This window comes from Magnolia sinica, chromosome 11, assembly GCF_029962835.1.
Source record: "Magnolia sinica isolate HGM2019 chromosome 11, MsV1, whole genome shotgun sequence".
Lineage (NCBI taxonomy): Eukaryota > Viridiplantae > Streptophyta > Magnoliopsida > Magnoliales > Magnoliaceae > Magnolia > Magnolia sinica.
Genome location: NC_080583.1, coordinates 31,189,160 through 31,206,135, shown reverse-complemented (window position 1 = coordinate 31,206,135; position 16,976 = coordinate 31,189,160). Strand labels below are relative to the sequence as shown.

At 38.1% G+C, this 16,976-nt stretch overlaps 1 protein-coding gene across 2 annotated transcripts in view; it reads left to right on the top strand.

The window, feature by feature from the left end:
- The first annotated feature begins 647 nt into the window (after nucleotides 1-647).
- LOC131219008 (probable prolyl 4-hydroxylase 9) overlaps nucleotides 648-16,976 on the top strand; it is a 33,868-nt gene continuing 17,539 nt past the window's right edge. Inside the window, exons 1-5 of one of the 2 annotated variants that reach the window (XM_058213964.1) lie at nucleotides 648-1,069; nucleotides 1,147-1,269; nucleotides 5,434-5,591; nucleotides 8,028-8,130; nucleotides 12,071-12,166. In XM_058213964.1, the coding sequence (XP_058069947.1) occupies nucleotides 941-1,069; nucleotides 1,147-1,269; nucleotides 5,434-5,591; nucleotides 8,028-8,130; nucleotides 12,071-12,166 (609 nt within the window). In that variant the 5' untranslated portion in view covers nucleotides 648-940. The remainder of the gene's footprint in view (nucleotides 1,070-1,146; nucleotides 1,270-5,433; nucleotides 5,592-8,027; nucleotides 8,131-12,070; nucleotides 12,167-16,976) is intronic. The other variant, XM_058213963.1, reaches the window with a different exon arrangement.

The following is a 16,976-nucleotide window of genomic DNA, read 5'->3' as shown; positions in this document are numbered from 1 at the left end:
TGGTATACGACGAGAAATATGCAATGGTCTTAATTAGAAAAACAAGTGTCCACCAATCAGAAGTTTGGATTGTTTGGCAAATCTGAACTTGGGATTGTTGCTTTAGTTACTATGAATTCCACAGTTCAATCGGTTTATTTGAGTCAAGTGTTACACACGTATACAATTTCTGCATGCTCGCGTATCAAGAACCGTACACTGCCAGAGTATCAAACCATCGGGGTAATTAAGTGTTACACGTGTACAATCCCACGGCTCAACCGTTTTATTTAAGTGTTACACGTGCACAATCACACTTCAACATGCGCGCTCAGCCTTGCCATCCCCGCGCATGCACACGTGCTAGGAAACTAAACAATGTAGATTGAAAGCTCCGATCTCTCACACGTACTGCAGATAGGCACACGTGCCAGATGGTAGGGCTACCAAACACAAACGTGGAATTAGCAAACCTCGTCAACGGGCACCAACTCGGGATGAGTGTGACAAAAATCTCCGATATCATGAAAATATCGCGATAATATTCTTTACGTTATTTTCGCGATATTTGTCACCGTGAATCCGTTACCGCTGCTCGAAACCGAATCCTCCGAGAAAATTCAATTCCCTGCTCCGAACGCAGGGACACTATGGTAATTTCACTCGTCCATAAACTACCAAAAAACAGCAGAGCTGGCAGAATGAGTAGAGTCGCAGACGCTCCCGTTCCCGCCGTTTGCCTGTCTTCCAAATCCCAAACCTCAGGCCGACCACCGCTCCTTCCATTTATACCCCTCTCCAGCTCTCTATTTCCATCTCTCCCCCCTTCTCCCCAACAGCAACAAGATTCAAACGAAGAAGAAAATTAAAAAAAGAGAGAAAAATCTCAATCTCCGAACATTCTAGAAACTATATAAGCGGCAGCAACTGCAGCAGAAGGAGAAAGAGCAGATCTCTGTCGATGAGAGGGACCAAAGGGAGAGGCGTTTGGGGGAGCCTCAGCTTCAAGCTAGGGTTTCCAGCGGTTCTCGTCTTCTGCTCTCTTTTCTTCCTCGCCGGATTCTTTGGATCGATGCTCTTTCTCTCCCATGTAAGATTCTCTCTTCTTCTTCCTGTTTCAATTGGTTTCTCTTTTAAGATCGATGCTTTGATTGTCTGCGTTCGCAGGATATTGCGACGAATGTGCATAGGTCGAGGCTGCTGGAATTGTCTGGGGAAGAGGGGGAGCATGTTTTGATGATGCCGTCTGGAGAGACCGGAGAATATTCCATCACCTCGATTCCATTTCAGGTTCTTGAATTCCCCTTTCTTCTTTTGTGATTGTGGGGAGTTTTTGTTGAGCTGTCGTGAGGAACTGAGTGCTTGCATTTGGAGGGATTGTGATGCGCATGTGTGAATGATGTTGATTGCTTGATGAATGACTGCTGAGGGTTGTGATTTGTTATGAGATTGACATTTGCAGAAGAGGAATATATGATTATCGACCTGAGGGTATAGGAAAATACTTGGGGTTTTAGTTTTGTGTAAGTGGGGCTCATGTTGGGGTGATCCACGCTATTAGTTCTATTGGGCCTCACATTGCATCGATTGTGCAGAAATCTCAGAAATCCTGACCTTTCATTTTCAGTAGATGGTCAATAAGAGAAATGAGCAACTGTCCACATTTCAACTGAGAAAGAGCAAAAACTTGGTGGCTGGGATCTCCCACCTGGGAAAGTTTTGGTGCATGGTTCATTCCTGTTCGGGCTGAACAAATCACTGGTCTAGATCAGTGGACCATTAGACCCATAGTCGCAGTTTTTCTTTTTTTTTTCTTTTTCTTTTTCTTTTTTTTTTTGTGCAACAAAAAAGAAAAGAAAGAAAAGGAAAAAAAAAGTCAAATATAAGAATATCTTTTTAATTTTTTTAATGAGTTCTGGAGATGTATTCAGTGTAGGATCTAACCATTCGTTGGTAAGAAGTTCGTTTGTCGGCTTGACGCATTGATGAGTTTTTGATTCTTTGACTTCAAAAAAGAAAAAAAGAAGAAAAAACTGTTATAGCATTTGGGAAATATAATTCATTTGTTGATCATTAATTCTTATTGTAATTATTTTACATATTTTGAGTTTATAATCGAACGTCATGACAATAGTCCAATTAATTGGGGTCTGCTACATGAATCCTTTTCCTCCATTCTACTTTATCAATGGTCATAACTTTGCGTAGACCATGGTCATTATTAATTATTTTCTTACTTCCTCTACCCTATGCCCTTTTGGGCCTTCCCCTTGCCCTTTTAGAGCTTTCAACTGGTACAAGGCTTTTATTTTATTTAATTTATTTATTTATTATTTTTTTCTCTTTTATACACCCACCCACCCCACCCCACCCCACCCCACATGGGCACTCGAACCCATGACCTTAGTGTTGAAACACACTTTGTCTACCATTGAATCCATAACCAGCCCAATTCACATGACCAAACCATCTAAGGTGCTGTTTGATTTTTCATTTCCCCCTGTAATTGGTGGTAAATAAACATTTATTATTTACAAAAGGAATTCTCTCTCCAGCCGCCCCTATGACATAACATCTAATAGCTTTTGATGCTAATACTGAGGGCTGAGCTAAAATCTGTGGGGCCTACCATGATGTATGCATCTGATCCATGCCGTCCATCCATTTTACCAGCTCATTTTAGGGCATGAGCCCAAAAACGAGAAGGATCTAACGCGCAAGTGGACTGTCATAGAAGTTTCTTGGAGGAAATTGAATGCCTACCGTTGATAGCTTATTGGGGGCCATAGAAGTTTTGGATGAAGCTGATATTGGATGAAGCTGATATTTGTGTTTTTCCTTCATCCATGTTTGTTTGACCTTATGAACAGCTTGGATGACCGCCACACATAACTGTGGGCCCTAAGAAGTTTTCAAGTTTCGATGGTGGACGTCATTATCCGCCCTATTTCCTGTGGTGTGGTCCACATGAAGTTATAATCTGCCTCATTTTTGGTTTCATGCCCCAAAATGAGCTGGCAAGATGGATGGACAATGTGGATCATACACATACATCACGGTGGGACCCACAAAGTGCTATTGCTCAATCCCCATCCATTTTCTAGAAAGGCAATCTTGAAAACCAAGGCCTGAATACAAAGCTAAGTTCTTTTCTTTCAAATAGCTGTGGAAGTCATCATTATATATTTACCACTATTTACCTAAAGAAATGGAAAACAAACAGCCCCTTAGTCTACTTTCCCACATCTTATTATCTACTAGTGCTACTCCTATGCTCCCTTGGATGCATTCATTTCTAAATCTGTTCTTCCTTCTCTTGCCACTCGTCCATCTCTACATCCTCATTTCAACAACACTCATCCTACGAGTATGTTGTTCCTTAATTGCCCAACATTCTGTCCCATAGAGCATGGCTGGCCTTATAGCTATCCTATAAAAAATTTCCTTCAGTTTCATTAGTGCGCGGCAATCACATAAGACCCCACAGGCACATCTCCATTTCTTCCGCCTAGCTTGAATTTTATGGACAACATCTTTCTCAGTCTCTCCACTCCCATGCGTGGGACATCCAATCATGCATTGGTTGGCTAAGCCACCATGCTGATTACCTGACCCAAGAATCAGGCTAGTCCACTTATCAGACAGGCCAGACATCTATGTTGAATGTGTACCTGTAACATTTTCAATACCATTTTGGTTTTGTATACTGGTGGTCCACCTAGTTTGTTGACATGCCAAATTATTGGCCAGGTCATCTACACAGAGGATCGCTTGATGAGTGGTTTGGATGTCTCACAGTTGCCATATTGGCACATGTAACCATGTCTATAGATGGATGCGGGATTGGTAGAATTTGCAAAAGTAAACCATAAGCAAAATAAGCATAAGAATATTTAGAAGAGAGAAGATTTAGATTGCATATGCGCTTGTAGCTGGGTGGTTAAGTTATAGTTGTCTAAGGCATGAAGGGTAGGTTTGGGTGTGGGAGTGGGGAAGCATTTGCTTCAAAATGATAGCAAGTATACAAGCTAAGAAGCAGGAACATGAGTTGCCCGAAGCATCATTAGAAGTGGGAGTGAGTGCTTAGTAGAGGTTTTGTGCAACTAAGGACATGTTCTGTGAATGAGTGGTCTTTGTTTGTATCTCACAGGTCTTATTAATTTATTTACATCTTTCAAACATTATTTGAGACGTTGGTAACAAGCTGGGAGTTCAGTATGAGCCTGTTTACAGGCATGGACAGTTTATGTGGTTTCAGGAGGAACATTCAGTTTTAGGCCAAGCAGCACAGTTTGAACAGTTGGACCTCTTGAAACCACATAAACTGTGTATGCCTGTGAACCAAACAACTATATCTGCCGGTTTGGGTTTAATTGGCTGGGATGGTCTATTTTTAAACATTGAGGTGAACTACAGAAAGTGTTTTGGGAATTTTGAGTAAATACTATATTCTCTTGATTTGAGGTTTCTGTATCTGTGGTTGAATGGTTTTTTTAGACCTTACCTTTCATGTATTTGTTGAGTTACTAAAGCACCCCAATTGTTTTTTTTTTTTTTTTTTTCCTTGTATCCTGTATCAATTATTCATTGTATTGTCGGTGCATCGCATCATATCCATTTTAATAGTAATTGGGTTTTAACATAATGATTGCAATGCTGAAATTTTCAGCATTAGAGGTGTGCAGATTGAAGAAATATGTATTTAAATTCAGTACCACATACACTAGAAATAAAACATTTTACTATGTCTAAACCGTTGTGTAAAATGAAAGAAAAGAATGCAAAGACATTCAGCAAATTGATATTGGTGATTGACACTCAATGACAATGAAGAAAACACAGCTTTTGCTGAAATCTGGGTATTCTTGATTTGGACTTCAGAGTAGGAAACCTGGGGTGTTGGGGGTGTTTGTAGAGACAACCAACTTATGATTAAGCCTTTTTTTTTTCTTGGGGCCATATGGGGTCAGGGACTTGCATCTCTTGAGCAATCTCCTGGGCCGTGGCTTCCTTTCAGGTTCCACGGAAGCATCCTGTTTATGTGAAATTAGAAGGTTGTTTGCTCCTTTTTGAAGTTTATTTCTTGTGAATCCCTAGAGAAGCTAATGCTATTGTGGATGACTTGGCCAAGTGTGGTGTGGCAAAGCATTGGCTCTTATCCATCGTCTAAATGGTTGCGCCCTTTTTTCTTCTTTTAGTAAAATATTGTTGCTTGTAAAAAAATTACGTTATTCTCCTCAAGGAGTGCCAGGATCCAATTTATTAAATGAGTTAGTTGGGTGGAGATAAGAGTTGTTACCTTACGCAGCATGATGGTACCTGATTCTTGTTCAATATACAATAGTCAAGCAGTCAAACCAACCCACCAGTTGGATTGCATTCTTTTAGATAGAGAAATTCATGGGGTTATGTTTCCAGTAAGTTGTTTTGTTGCATTATGATTTTTGAAAGCAGGTTTTGAGCTGGAAACCTCGTGCACTTTATTTTCCGAAATTTGCAACTGCAGAACAATGCCAGAGTATTATTAGAACAGCAAAGGCAAGCCTTGTACCATCAACATTAGCTTTGCGGCATGGAGAAACTGACGAGAACACCAAAGGAATAAGAACAAGGTAACTTCTTCCTCTGTACTTTGGATGAAGGAGGAAAGTACATCTCATGTACTATATTTTGCTATGAGATACAAGCTAATTTGCCTGTAAACTGAATCTTCTGAGATTAAGAACTGAATCTTCTGAGATTAAGAGCACCTAAAGTTCTTAGGTGCAAATACATTCTAAGTGGATGGGTTCTTTTGTATATCAAGTGCCCAGACTTTATGCAAAATGGCGTCATTTTCCCATGGGTTTCAATGCTGCCTGGAGTACTCCTGTGCTTCTAGATTTGAGGGATTTGATTTAATAGTCACAGAGATCTATTAAGGGTGGCGATAGGCTGGCTTGGGCAGGGCCGTGATACCGCTAGTTATTTATCAGGCCTGCAATTCAGATCTGAGTTTTAAATCTTGAGTGTGGAAATCTTATGAAGCTGATAGGGCTGCTCTCTTAGACTTTTTTCCTGTGATTTAGTAAATATGTTTTTCGCATATTCATAAAGACAATTCTTGACGGAACAATGCCTTTTCTTGCTCATGGATGATTTATTTTCTTGTTTTGGATACAAATGCTTATTTCAAATTGCTTTCACTACATTCACTGCTAATTTAATAAAGAAATTGTTCTTTTGGAAGTGTAGTGATTGTAATTTTGGTTGTGGATTTTAGTTAGTTTGTTCACGTCTATTTATATTTTTATTTGTTGAACCTGAAGAGTAACTGGATAGTTGTATCACCATTGCTTTTGGAGCTCCTTATATTGGGCCTGCCAATAAAATTTTTTTTTGAAATGATACAAAATGATATGCTGTTTTCTGTTTAACTGAGTTGTAAGATAAATGAAACATGCTAAAGTGATACAAGGGAAGACGTCCCAGCAGCACCAGCACATCCTGTGTGTGCCCTCTTTTGCTGTTCAGTCAGGGACCTGGTTACATTCTCCAACTGATCACCCATTGAAAAGTCTTAGGGGCCTTTTGGCATCTCTGCTAATAAGAGCTTATTTGCCTATTCTAAAAAAAAATAAGAGCTTATTTTGGAAATAGACTGTTTGATAAAACTTTAATTTTAGAACTTATTATTTTAGAAACTAGGAAAAAAGCTGTTAAAAAAATAAGCAAATGGGAGGTTACTTTTTCTTTAAGAGCTTATTTGGCTTAAGTGGGTAGACATTTTTAGTTAATTTTTGGACAAGTTTGTCCTTAAACCTTAAGTAATTCCCATCTTGCCCTCTTTTCTTCTCTTTACAATTTCTCTATGGTGGGCCCACGTGATGAACAACCCATATTGAAGGTAGGGCTCCACATGATGAATGGTCCATATCAAGGTGGCTCACATAATGCACGGTCATATCAAAGGTGTGGCCTCTTGTGATGGCTTGTACACATCAAGTGGGCCCACCTAATGGACGGTCCACATCCAAGGTCTTGCATGATGGATAACGCATGCTTAACATGATGGATGATCCACATAGAAGGTGCGCCCCACATGATGGATAGTGGCCATCAAAAGTGAGCCCCACATGATGGACAACCCACTTCGAAGGCACACACGATGGACACATTAAATGTGGATTCCACATCATGAGTAGTGGACATTGAGGGGCCGCACATAAGGGACAATTGGCATTGATGGTGGGCCCCGCATGATGGAATGACCTACATCAAGGTGGGTCCCATATAATGGATGGTCCACATAAAAGGTCAACCAAAACAATTGTTTGGATTGCTCTTATAATGGAGTTGTAATCTTTAAAAAAGACATCAACTACCTTTTAAAAAAAATTCTTATTTGAACGTTTTACCAAACGTGCTTATTTCAAATAAGAGCTTTTTATGATTTTGAAAATGTGATTTACCAAACGGAACATATTTAAAACAAGAGCTAGAACAAAAGGAACTTATTAGAGTAGCTATTATTTGAAAAGCTCTTATTAGATTAGAGTAGAGATGCCAAACGGGCCCTTAGGCTAATACTAAGATGATATTATTATTATTGTTATTATTTGCACCTTCTAGGGCTTATACTGTTGTGAATATTGAATTGTAGAAAGACTCCCTGCAAACAATAAGAAAAGAAAAAAGAAACAGGAAATCAGGGTTCCAGCATTAGATTTTCTGTAAAAACAAGATGCGCTGTTCCGCCAACTTGATTGAGTCTTTTGACCAGATCCAAGACTAAATTTTTTAGGCCCTTTGGGGCTTTCACTTGTTTGTTGTTTAATATCCTTCCCTCATTCAGCATTTCATTTAACTTACTCTTATTATATAGGCTTTAGCGGTTTCCTTGTTAGAGTTTTTCACACAATTCATCCTGTTATTCAGTGCTGAATTTGCAGGTAATTACTTGTATAATAACTATGAATATATTATATCTTCAATATGTTATGAAAAGACGTTAATTTGTTAGGTGGGGTAGTAACTGATGATTGTTGGCTTATATACCTCATCAACAGTTCAGGCACATTTATCAGTGCATCAGCAGATAAAACGGGAATCTTGGAGCTTGTTGAGGAAAAGATTGCACGAGCTACGATGATTCCAAGGTTGCATGGCGAGGTATATTGCTTCGCCATTATTTTGTTTAGAAAGACGATTTCTAATGTTACTGTGGTTGTTCTTTCTTGGTAGATGGTTTAGATATTTTTACTTTCTCTCAAAATGGCCAGGCATTTATATTATCTTTAAGTATGGAAAGATAATCCTGTACATGGTTGTCAATGTTCCAAAGGAGTTCAAAACCTCTTCAACACATCCATGGTCGAATGAGTTCCAAAATCCAATTTTTGGTGGTGAATGGGCCTTGTCCCACCCAGTTTTTAAGAGGGACCCTTCTTCCCTCTTGGATTCCTCTTGTTTCAAGGGAAAACTCTGTCTGCGTGCTAAGATCAGTCTCATCTTTGTTTCTTGGTTGGATGTTTCTTGTTGTATAAGAGATGATCACTAATCATGTCTTTTATTTCGTTTCCAAGATACAGTTTTTTTTTTTTTTTGATGAATGGTGATGCTTAGTGAACAATGTTATCAAAATCATTAATTCATTATTGTATTGCAAATTGTAAAAAGGGTTGAATCATATTGAATTGTAAATCATACAGTAAATCGTAATATTTTTCCTAGTTTTCTAAAAAAATTGAAAAAAAAAAATAAAAAAATCTGAAAAAGTAAATAAAAAAAAAAAAAAAAAAAAAAAAGAAGAAGAAGAAAAAACTCAACAATCATCCATTTCCCATCAAATATGAACCAAATAATACCATATCATGATAGTGCTAAAGGATTCTTGTCCTTTTTTTTTTTTGGTCTTTTAAGAAATTTAACTTAAAGTGACTATTTGCATTCATGGAAATTTTTTTTTTTTTTTGAGGGAAATAGCTTTTTTTTCCCAGGAAATGCTATTTCTAGAAAATAGCGAGAAATGAAAAGACATTTTCCCTTGATTGTTTTTCAACAAGATTTTCTTAATTTTATTTTCTTTATTTTAAAAATTTGTTGTATAGAAAAAAGAATCTGTCATGAAAGTTTTACTTGAAGACAGAAGGTGGCACGTGTGTGTGTTGAAGATGGATCATGGCATGTGTCACATTGGCACTGGTGGGATGCTTGAAGATGGACGGTTGCACATGTTGCACATTTGGCATGTTGATGCATGTTGTGCATGTGGAGCGCTTAAAGATGGATGGCAACACGTGGCACGTGTACAACAACACGTGGTACATTTGCAAATGTGGGGTGCTTGAAAATGAGGGTGGCACAAGTTGCACATTGGGGTGTGTGCTCAAAGTGTTCCAAAATGGTAACGGTGGCCGTAACGGCCACCACCCTTACCATTATAATACAGGCTGTAATGGCCGTTACGGCCTTTTTTTATTTTTTGAAAGAACAGTTACTGGACCGTTACGGGGCCGTTATGGCCTGTTTTTCTGTAACGGCCATTACGGCCATTTCGACCCCGTAACGCTTAATGGTTATGACCGTTACCGTTACGTAACCGATTTTGAATACCTTGTGTGTGGCACCTTGACACACTTGACAATGGGTGGTTGTACATGTCAAACATGTGGCACATTGGCATGTGTATTGTGCTTTAAGATGGATTGTGGTGCATGGCACACTGGCACATAAATGGACATTTGTACATGTGGTGCATTTTAAGGTGGTTAGTGGCACATTACATATGTCGCACGTTGGTGCATGTCACGCATGTGAAGCGCTTAAAGATGGACAACAACCATGTGACACACGTGGCTCAACAACACATGGCACATATAGGGCGTTTGAAGATTAGTATGGCACATCGAAGTTTGTTGCATGTTGAAATGTGGATTGTTAAAAGATGTGTGATGGCACACGTGACAATTTTTAGATGGATGATGCACATGTTGCACATGTTGCATTGGCACATGTGGGGCACTTGAAGATGGACAATTGCACATGTGGGGAACTTAGAAGATGGGCAATGGCACATGGGACTACCATGTTGGGCACTTTATGAAAAGAGGGATAATTTCCTCTCATTTCCCTTATTTTCATAGAAATGACATTTCTTAAGTTCAAGCAAGGAAACAAAAAAAGGGGGCCTTTCAGGAAATGAGAGGGGAATGGAAATTTTGTTTTCAAGAACCTTACAAAAACAAACAACTGAAATGTGATTTGCTTGGAAATGGCGTTTCCTTGACTTATATTTCGACAAATTCAAACATACCTAAAAAGCATAGAAGAATCCTTTAATAATTTATGTTCTTTTTACCTTTATGGAGTGTAGAATCGTGTTTGAAAAGGGGCGGCATTTGATTTTGTAGAGCTATTAAAATAAATTTTGATTTCTAACCATCATTACCACAATACATATAGGTCAACATGATCTCAACCATCCATAAAAAAACATTCTAGATAAGTCATCGATCAATTTGGTGTTTCTACCAGTTAAGAACTAAAAAATCATAAGTAAAAGTTCTAGGATTTAATGTTGAAGAGAAGATCTATCATTTAATCTCTTACAAAGAACAAAATAAAACAATTGACCTTTTCTAAACAATTCTTAAAGCCTTCACCAATTTAAAACATTGAATGAAAGCCAAGCTTAAAATAGAAGAGAATTAGTATAATTTGAATTGTAAATCGGGATTTGAATCATTAATCGTAGTAGTCAAATCATAGGATCGAAGGATTCATCTAAAAAGGGATTCAAGGTGGGATTTGAATAGTTATGCCTAAGATTTCGACCCAAATTGTAAATCATAAAGTAAATTGACAACCAGTGTTTTAAATAGCGAATAGCTTGTTTTTTAGGTTGGGAAAAAAAAAAAAAAAAACAAAAGAAAAGAAAATGAAAAAGATGGCTTTCTTGTTTTTTAGACTTTCCCCAAAATTGTTCACCTAACTTCAGTTTGTGAAGTCACCTTTGTATCTTGTGTTTTGATCTTCAAAATAGGCATAGATCATTTGAAAACCCTTGTATATCCTCCACCGAGCTGGCCCCTACATAGATGCATCATTTTTCGATCCTTGCTTAGGCGGGATTGATGTTGAAACATTATTCGTGAAGTTTAACTCCAAATAATTAGGACAATGCTATGATGATGATCTTGGTGATGATGAGGATGATTAAATATTTGGTTAGCATTAGAGAGTGTGAATGCTTGGGATTAGACTAGGTTGTCTATGCTTTTTGCTAAAGTATAGATATAGGATAGTTGCATAAGAACTCGATTTTTTCTTTTTTCACAATTGAGAAATTTCTCTCAAAACTAAGTGTGGCATTTATTCTATGCAATGTTGTCAGATGGCAAAAGCAATCCTGTGCGATCGAAGGGCTGTGCGCATAATCACATATGCAGTCACACAACCCCTTGAAATTTTTTCCTCTTCGAAAAAAAAAAAAAAATCTGAAAAAATAAAGGAAAAACGAAAAAAATTATAAAAATTTATGAAAAAATATGTAAAAATACTACAAGTGTATGGAACTGTTTTTTTTATTGTTTCATTACCAATTTCATTAAAAATTTGTTATATTTATTACATCTATTAAACTATAACAAGTCAGCTAACATATCCTGTCCATCCTTCCAAAATGGCTTATGTGATCACATATGACAACACTGATTATATGCTTGCAGCCCTATTTCTTTTTCTTCTCTTGAGAATTGGCCCAAGGTATTTTCTTGTTGTACTTGTATTGGTTTTGTTTTCACTACATTGACGTTCCAGACTGATGTATTTGCCCTGTGTCATCTGAACTTGTACAAAAGGTTATGTTTTCATCTGAGTCAAATGTCCGTACTCCATAGCGTATCTTTTTAAGACTTACAAATTCATTGGTGATGGAACAATGACTTTTTATTTTATTTTATTTGGAAGTGTCTTATCTTTTCTTCCATCTATAAGGCTTTCCTATTAATTTCTCCATTTCTTTGTTTGTCTTCTTTTGAATTAGTTAATCTTGTATTTCAGGGCAATTTTAACATAGTGAGTAATGTTCGAGGATATCACCATGTTGCAGGCATTCAATATCTTACGTTATGAGATTGGGCAGAGGTACAATTCTCATTATGACGTGTTCAATCCAGCTGAATATGGCCCTCAAAGAAGCCAAAGGGTACGCACTAATCAACAGAATAGGATTTTCCTTGCTAAAAATGCAGCATGATTGTTTATCAAATATATGCCTATGTGATGCTTCCTTCACATATTACATTATCTAGCTTGTGTAGATATCCGAGCCTCCAGTGATATGCAATTGTTTGCATTTTAGCTTTGATACGTTGACATCTGCATATCTCCACTCTGACACGATCATTGCTTCAAAAATAAAAATAAAAAAAATCCATTGTGACATGCTTGTGCAGTATTCACGGATAATTTCATCAAAGTTGACTTGCTTGTGGATGTTGTTAAAAAATGGAAGTCAAAACATGTCGAACTCTTATGAACGATCTGGAATCTAAAATTGTGAACATCTATCACCTGTACAATCGTAGATGATGGATTCATAAAGATCTTTTTTTTGTTGCTCTATTAACATTTTTTCTATTTCAAGGAGTCGATGTTGAAAGTACAAGCAACAGTAAGCATACATGCAAAGGAATATAATATAGCAGCCATAGGATAATTTGTTCATGATTTACATGGATTTGTTTTCTTTTCTTCTCTAGTTTTGCATTAAACAAGATTCCAGAATTTTATTTGAATTGCTCCTAGTATACACTAAATCAGCAATAGCCAACACCGTGGGTTTGCTCCCTATAGGCGTGGGTTTGACTCCCCTCCTCGGCATTACCCGATGCACGTGGTTTTGGGTGGTTGCGTGCATCTGCAGGGAATAGTCTCGCCTAAAAATGGGGGTGGGGACAACCTAAAAAAGTATTGATTGGTGTTGTAGTTTCATTTTCGGTTCAGGTTGTATGTATCTTTGGGGGTGTTTGATTTTCCATTTCCCACAGTAATTGATGGTAAATAAACAATTATGACATTTCACCGAAGTTTGGAAGAGAGGAAAATACAGGATCAATTACGCCTCGAAAAATGTGATTCCATGCATAAAATTGGACATGGATTGCATACCTATCATCTTTGTGGGACCCACTGTGATGTAGGTCTGATCCGCACCGTCCATCCATTTTACCATCTCATTTGAGGGCATGGACCCAAAAATGAGGCAGATTCTAAGCTCAAGTGAACCACAAAATAGGAGACGGGGGAATGACGTCCGTCGTTGAAAGCTGAAACACTGGTAGGGTCCACAGGGATGCATATCTGTCATCCAACCCATTCATATGGTCACACAAACATGGATGAAAGGTATACACAAATATTAGCTTGATCCAAAACTTTTGTGGCCCCCAAGAAGGTTTCAACGGTAGGCTTTCAGTTCCCCTTGTTTCCTGTGGTGTGGATTACTTGTACTTTGGATATGCCTCATTTTGGGCTCATGCCCATTATGAGTAGGTAAATTGGATGGACGACGAGGATTGGGCACATACATAATGATGGGCCTTAAAGTGTTTTCACACAATCCGTTTTCCCGCCTCGGTTTTAGCATTGGTTTCCGCTAAACGCGCTAGTTGTCAACATCGGTCTTGGTGTTGCTGCCAGAATTGAGTACATAAGTAATAATGACTTATGTACAAGTATTTACAAAGGGATTTAAAAAATCAAACACCCCCTTATTATAACCAGTGTTCGAGTTGTCGGTGTCGCCACAAGTTTCGTTGGCCGGAGATAAAGATATAATATCGTTATTGCTGATGACTGGAAATTTGGGAAAAAAGGAAATAACATGAGGAAAACGGTGGAATATTTCAGTGAAACTTCATGACAAGCCTAAATACACATATTTGCATATTTAGAAATTAAAGTAAAAAATAAAAATAAAATTGCATGACATAACCGTAGGGCCCACTGTGATGTATGTGCCTTATATCCACACTGTCCATCAAATATGACAGCTCCTTTTAAATCATGATCAGAAAAATGAACAAGATCCAAATCTTAAGTGGACCATACCATAGGAAACAAACCGTTGTGATTAAATCACCACCATTGAAAATTTTATGGGGTCTATTGGAATGTTGATTTGCCATCCAATCTATTGATAAGGTCACAAAGACGTGGATGAAGAGACCACACAAATATCAGCGTACTCCAAAACTTTTGTGGCTCATGAGAAGTTTTATCGGTCGATTACCATTGTTTCCCACATTATGGTCCACCTGCTATTAAGATCTGCTCATTTTTTGTACCATGCCCTAAAATGAGTTTTCAAAACAGATAAACGGAGTGGATATAAGGCACATCCATCACAGTGGGCCCAGGGATTCCACCCACCTCAATGGATACAGACCCATTAAAGTTGCACCCCAGAATCCCTCAAAATCGGGAGTGCTACTTGGGTGCGACCCGAATAGCAATGTGGGTGGGACCCTGACCATAGGGCCCACCTTAATGCATGCATTGTATATCCATGCCGTTCATCTGTTTTCCAACCTAAATTAGAGTGTGGTCTAATAAATGAAGAATCAATTTCAGGTGGACCATGCCACAACAAACAATCATTGAATGTTCACCATTAAAAACTTCCTAAGGTCCATCGTAATGTTTATTGATTATCCAACCTATTGATAAGGTCAAACAAACTGGATGAAAGAAAAAAAAAATATATATCTGTTTGATCCAAAACTTGTGGCCTACAGAATGTTTTTAATGGCCAATAACCACTGTAACCTATGGTGTGGTCTACATGAAAATTATATCTACTTCATTTTTTGGGCCATGCCCTAGTTTAATCTGAAAAAATAGATGTATGGCATGGATATACAATGAATGCATAGAGGTGAGTCCTACGGTAAGGGTCCCACCTACATCGCCGGTTCCGGGGTCTCACCCAAGTCCTGCTCCAAAATCGGAGGTGGATTGGGTGTGTGCCACACCACCGACCTCCTTGGTGTGTTGACGTCACCAAGTTCTGTTGGCCCCATCTTGATGCATGTGTTATATCCACACCGTCCATTCATTTCACAAGATCATTTTAGGGCATTGGCCAAAAAATGAGTCAGATTCGAATCTCAAGTAGACCATACCACATAAAGCAGTGAGGACTGAACGTCTACCATTGAAAACTTCTTAAGGGCTTTCAAATTTGGATCTACTTAAGATTTTGCATCAGTTCATAAAATGATCATTAAAAATTGATGTAGAGTGTGGATATACAAAAAATGCATCAAGGTGGACCTTGCACATTAAGGTTAACACCCACTAAAGTTTTACCTATGTAACACCTAATCCACTTCCCTTAATAAACGGATTGCATGAGAGCATACTTTGTAAATTCTATGGGGCCCAAAATGATTTGGATGTCTTATCCAAACTGTTTATCCTTTTTAGAAGGAAATTTTATGGAAACATACCAAGAATTAAGCATATCAGAAGCTTAGGTGGACCACACCACAGGAAACAGTGTGAATTGAACGCCTACCATTGAAACTTCTTCGGAGCCACAAATTTTGAATCAAGCTGATATTTGTGTTATCCCTTCATCCTTGCCTTTGTATCCTTATGAAAAGGTTTGATGACAAATAAACATCACTGTGGGCCCTAGGAAGGTTTCAACGATGGAAATCATTATTCTCACTGTTTCCTGTGGTGTGGTCCATTGGAGCTTTGGATATGCTTCAATTTTGGGCTTAGGCCCTAAAATGAGTTGTAAAAAAGGATGGACGGCGTGGATAAACCACATACATTCAAGGTGGGCCCAAGAGAGTTTACTCAGTATGATAAAGCGTATCGAGTATATCAGTACGCAATCGGCTTCCACCCTTCGAAGCTTTAAAAAAAACCATTTGCAAGGGAAGGAATTTCACCGAAGAAAGGGGGGTTTTTGAAAGGTGGATTTCATTTGCACTGAAAACTCTCCCATCTCAGAAAGGGGGATTTTCGACTAACGGTTTCAAAACCCTAAATCCAACCCAAATCGGGAAGAAATCCCCAAAATCCCGGATTTTTTGCCGAAATCATCCATCTTATGAAAATCTTCCAATTGAAAGAAGGAAAGGGAAAATTTGAGATTTCTCTTACCTCTATTGAAGAGGGAGCTATCAATCGATGTCAAATTCTCTTCTTCCGAGTTCCGATCAACTAGGTATTACCGAAATCAAAGATTTTTTTTTTTTTAAAACTTTTTATTTTTTATTTTTTATTTTTACGTATTTACTCAAGGATACAGTCGATATTCTCGGCGAGAATCCAAATTATCGACGATAACGAAAATTTTGCCGATATTTCGTTGATATTCCATAGAGAAACGAAAAATTGGGGTTTCGGTGTCGCCAATGTAGCGACACCGATATTATCGGCGATATTTTGATAATATCGCCAACAATTTAAACGTTGATTATAACTAGGTTGGGGAAAATCCTAATTACTCTTCCTTTTTTCTTTTTTTTTTTTCCCTTTTACAGAAAGGGCTAAATTTGTCCCGTTGCTACTTGCTTTATATTTGGTCCATTGGCAATAATGATGATACAGATAATTTCCTTTTTCTGGAAAGAACTTTTTGTTCTGTACAACGATCTGTATCTCCTCTCTTAGGTACCTTAATCTCTTATGCTTCTTTCTTCCCTTAGTTCTCAAATTTTGTTTCTTTCTAAAAAGTTGCTTTTTGTTGGCCTTTTCTCCCACTGGTTCTTCCTGGCACGTCCAGGAAAAGTATCAAGACCTTCCACTTGTCTTATTGCACCCTTTAGTTCTCCCTTGCTTTTCCTTTTCCTCCTCCCTTTTCTTTTTTGTCTTCCTCAAAACTACTCAAAATTTCATTCGCTGCATTTCTCTGCCAGGCATTTTTTGGTGGTTCTGTTCATATCCACTAGGGTTTTACATATGCTCTCTTTAGAAGAGCTTACATTCTAATATTC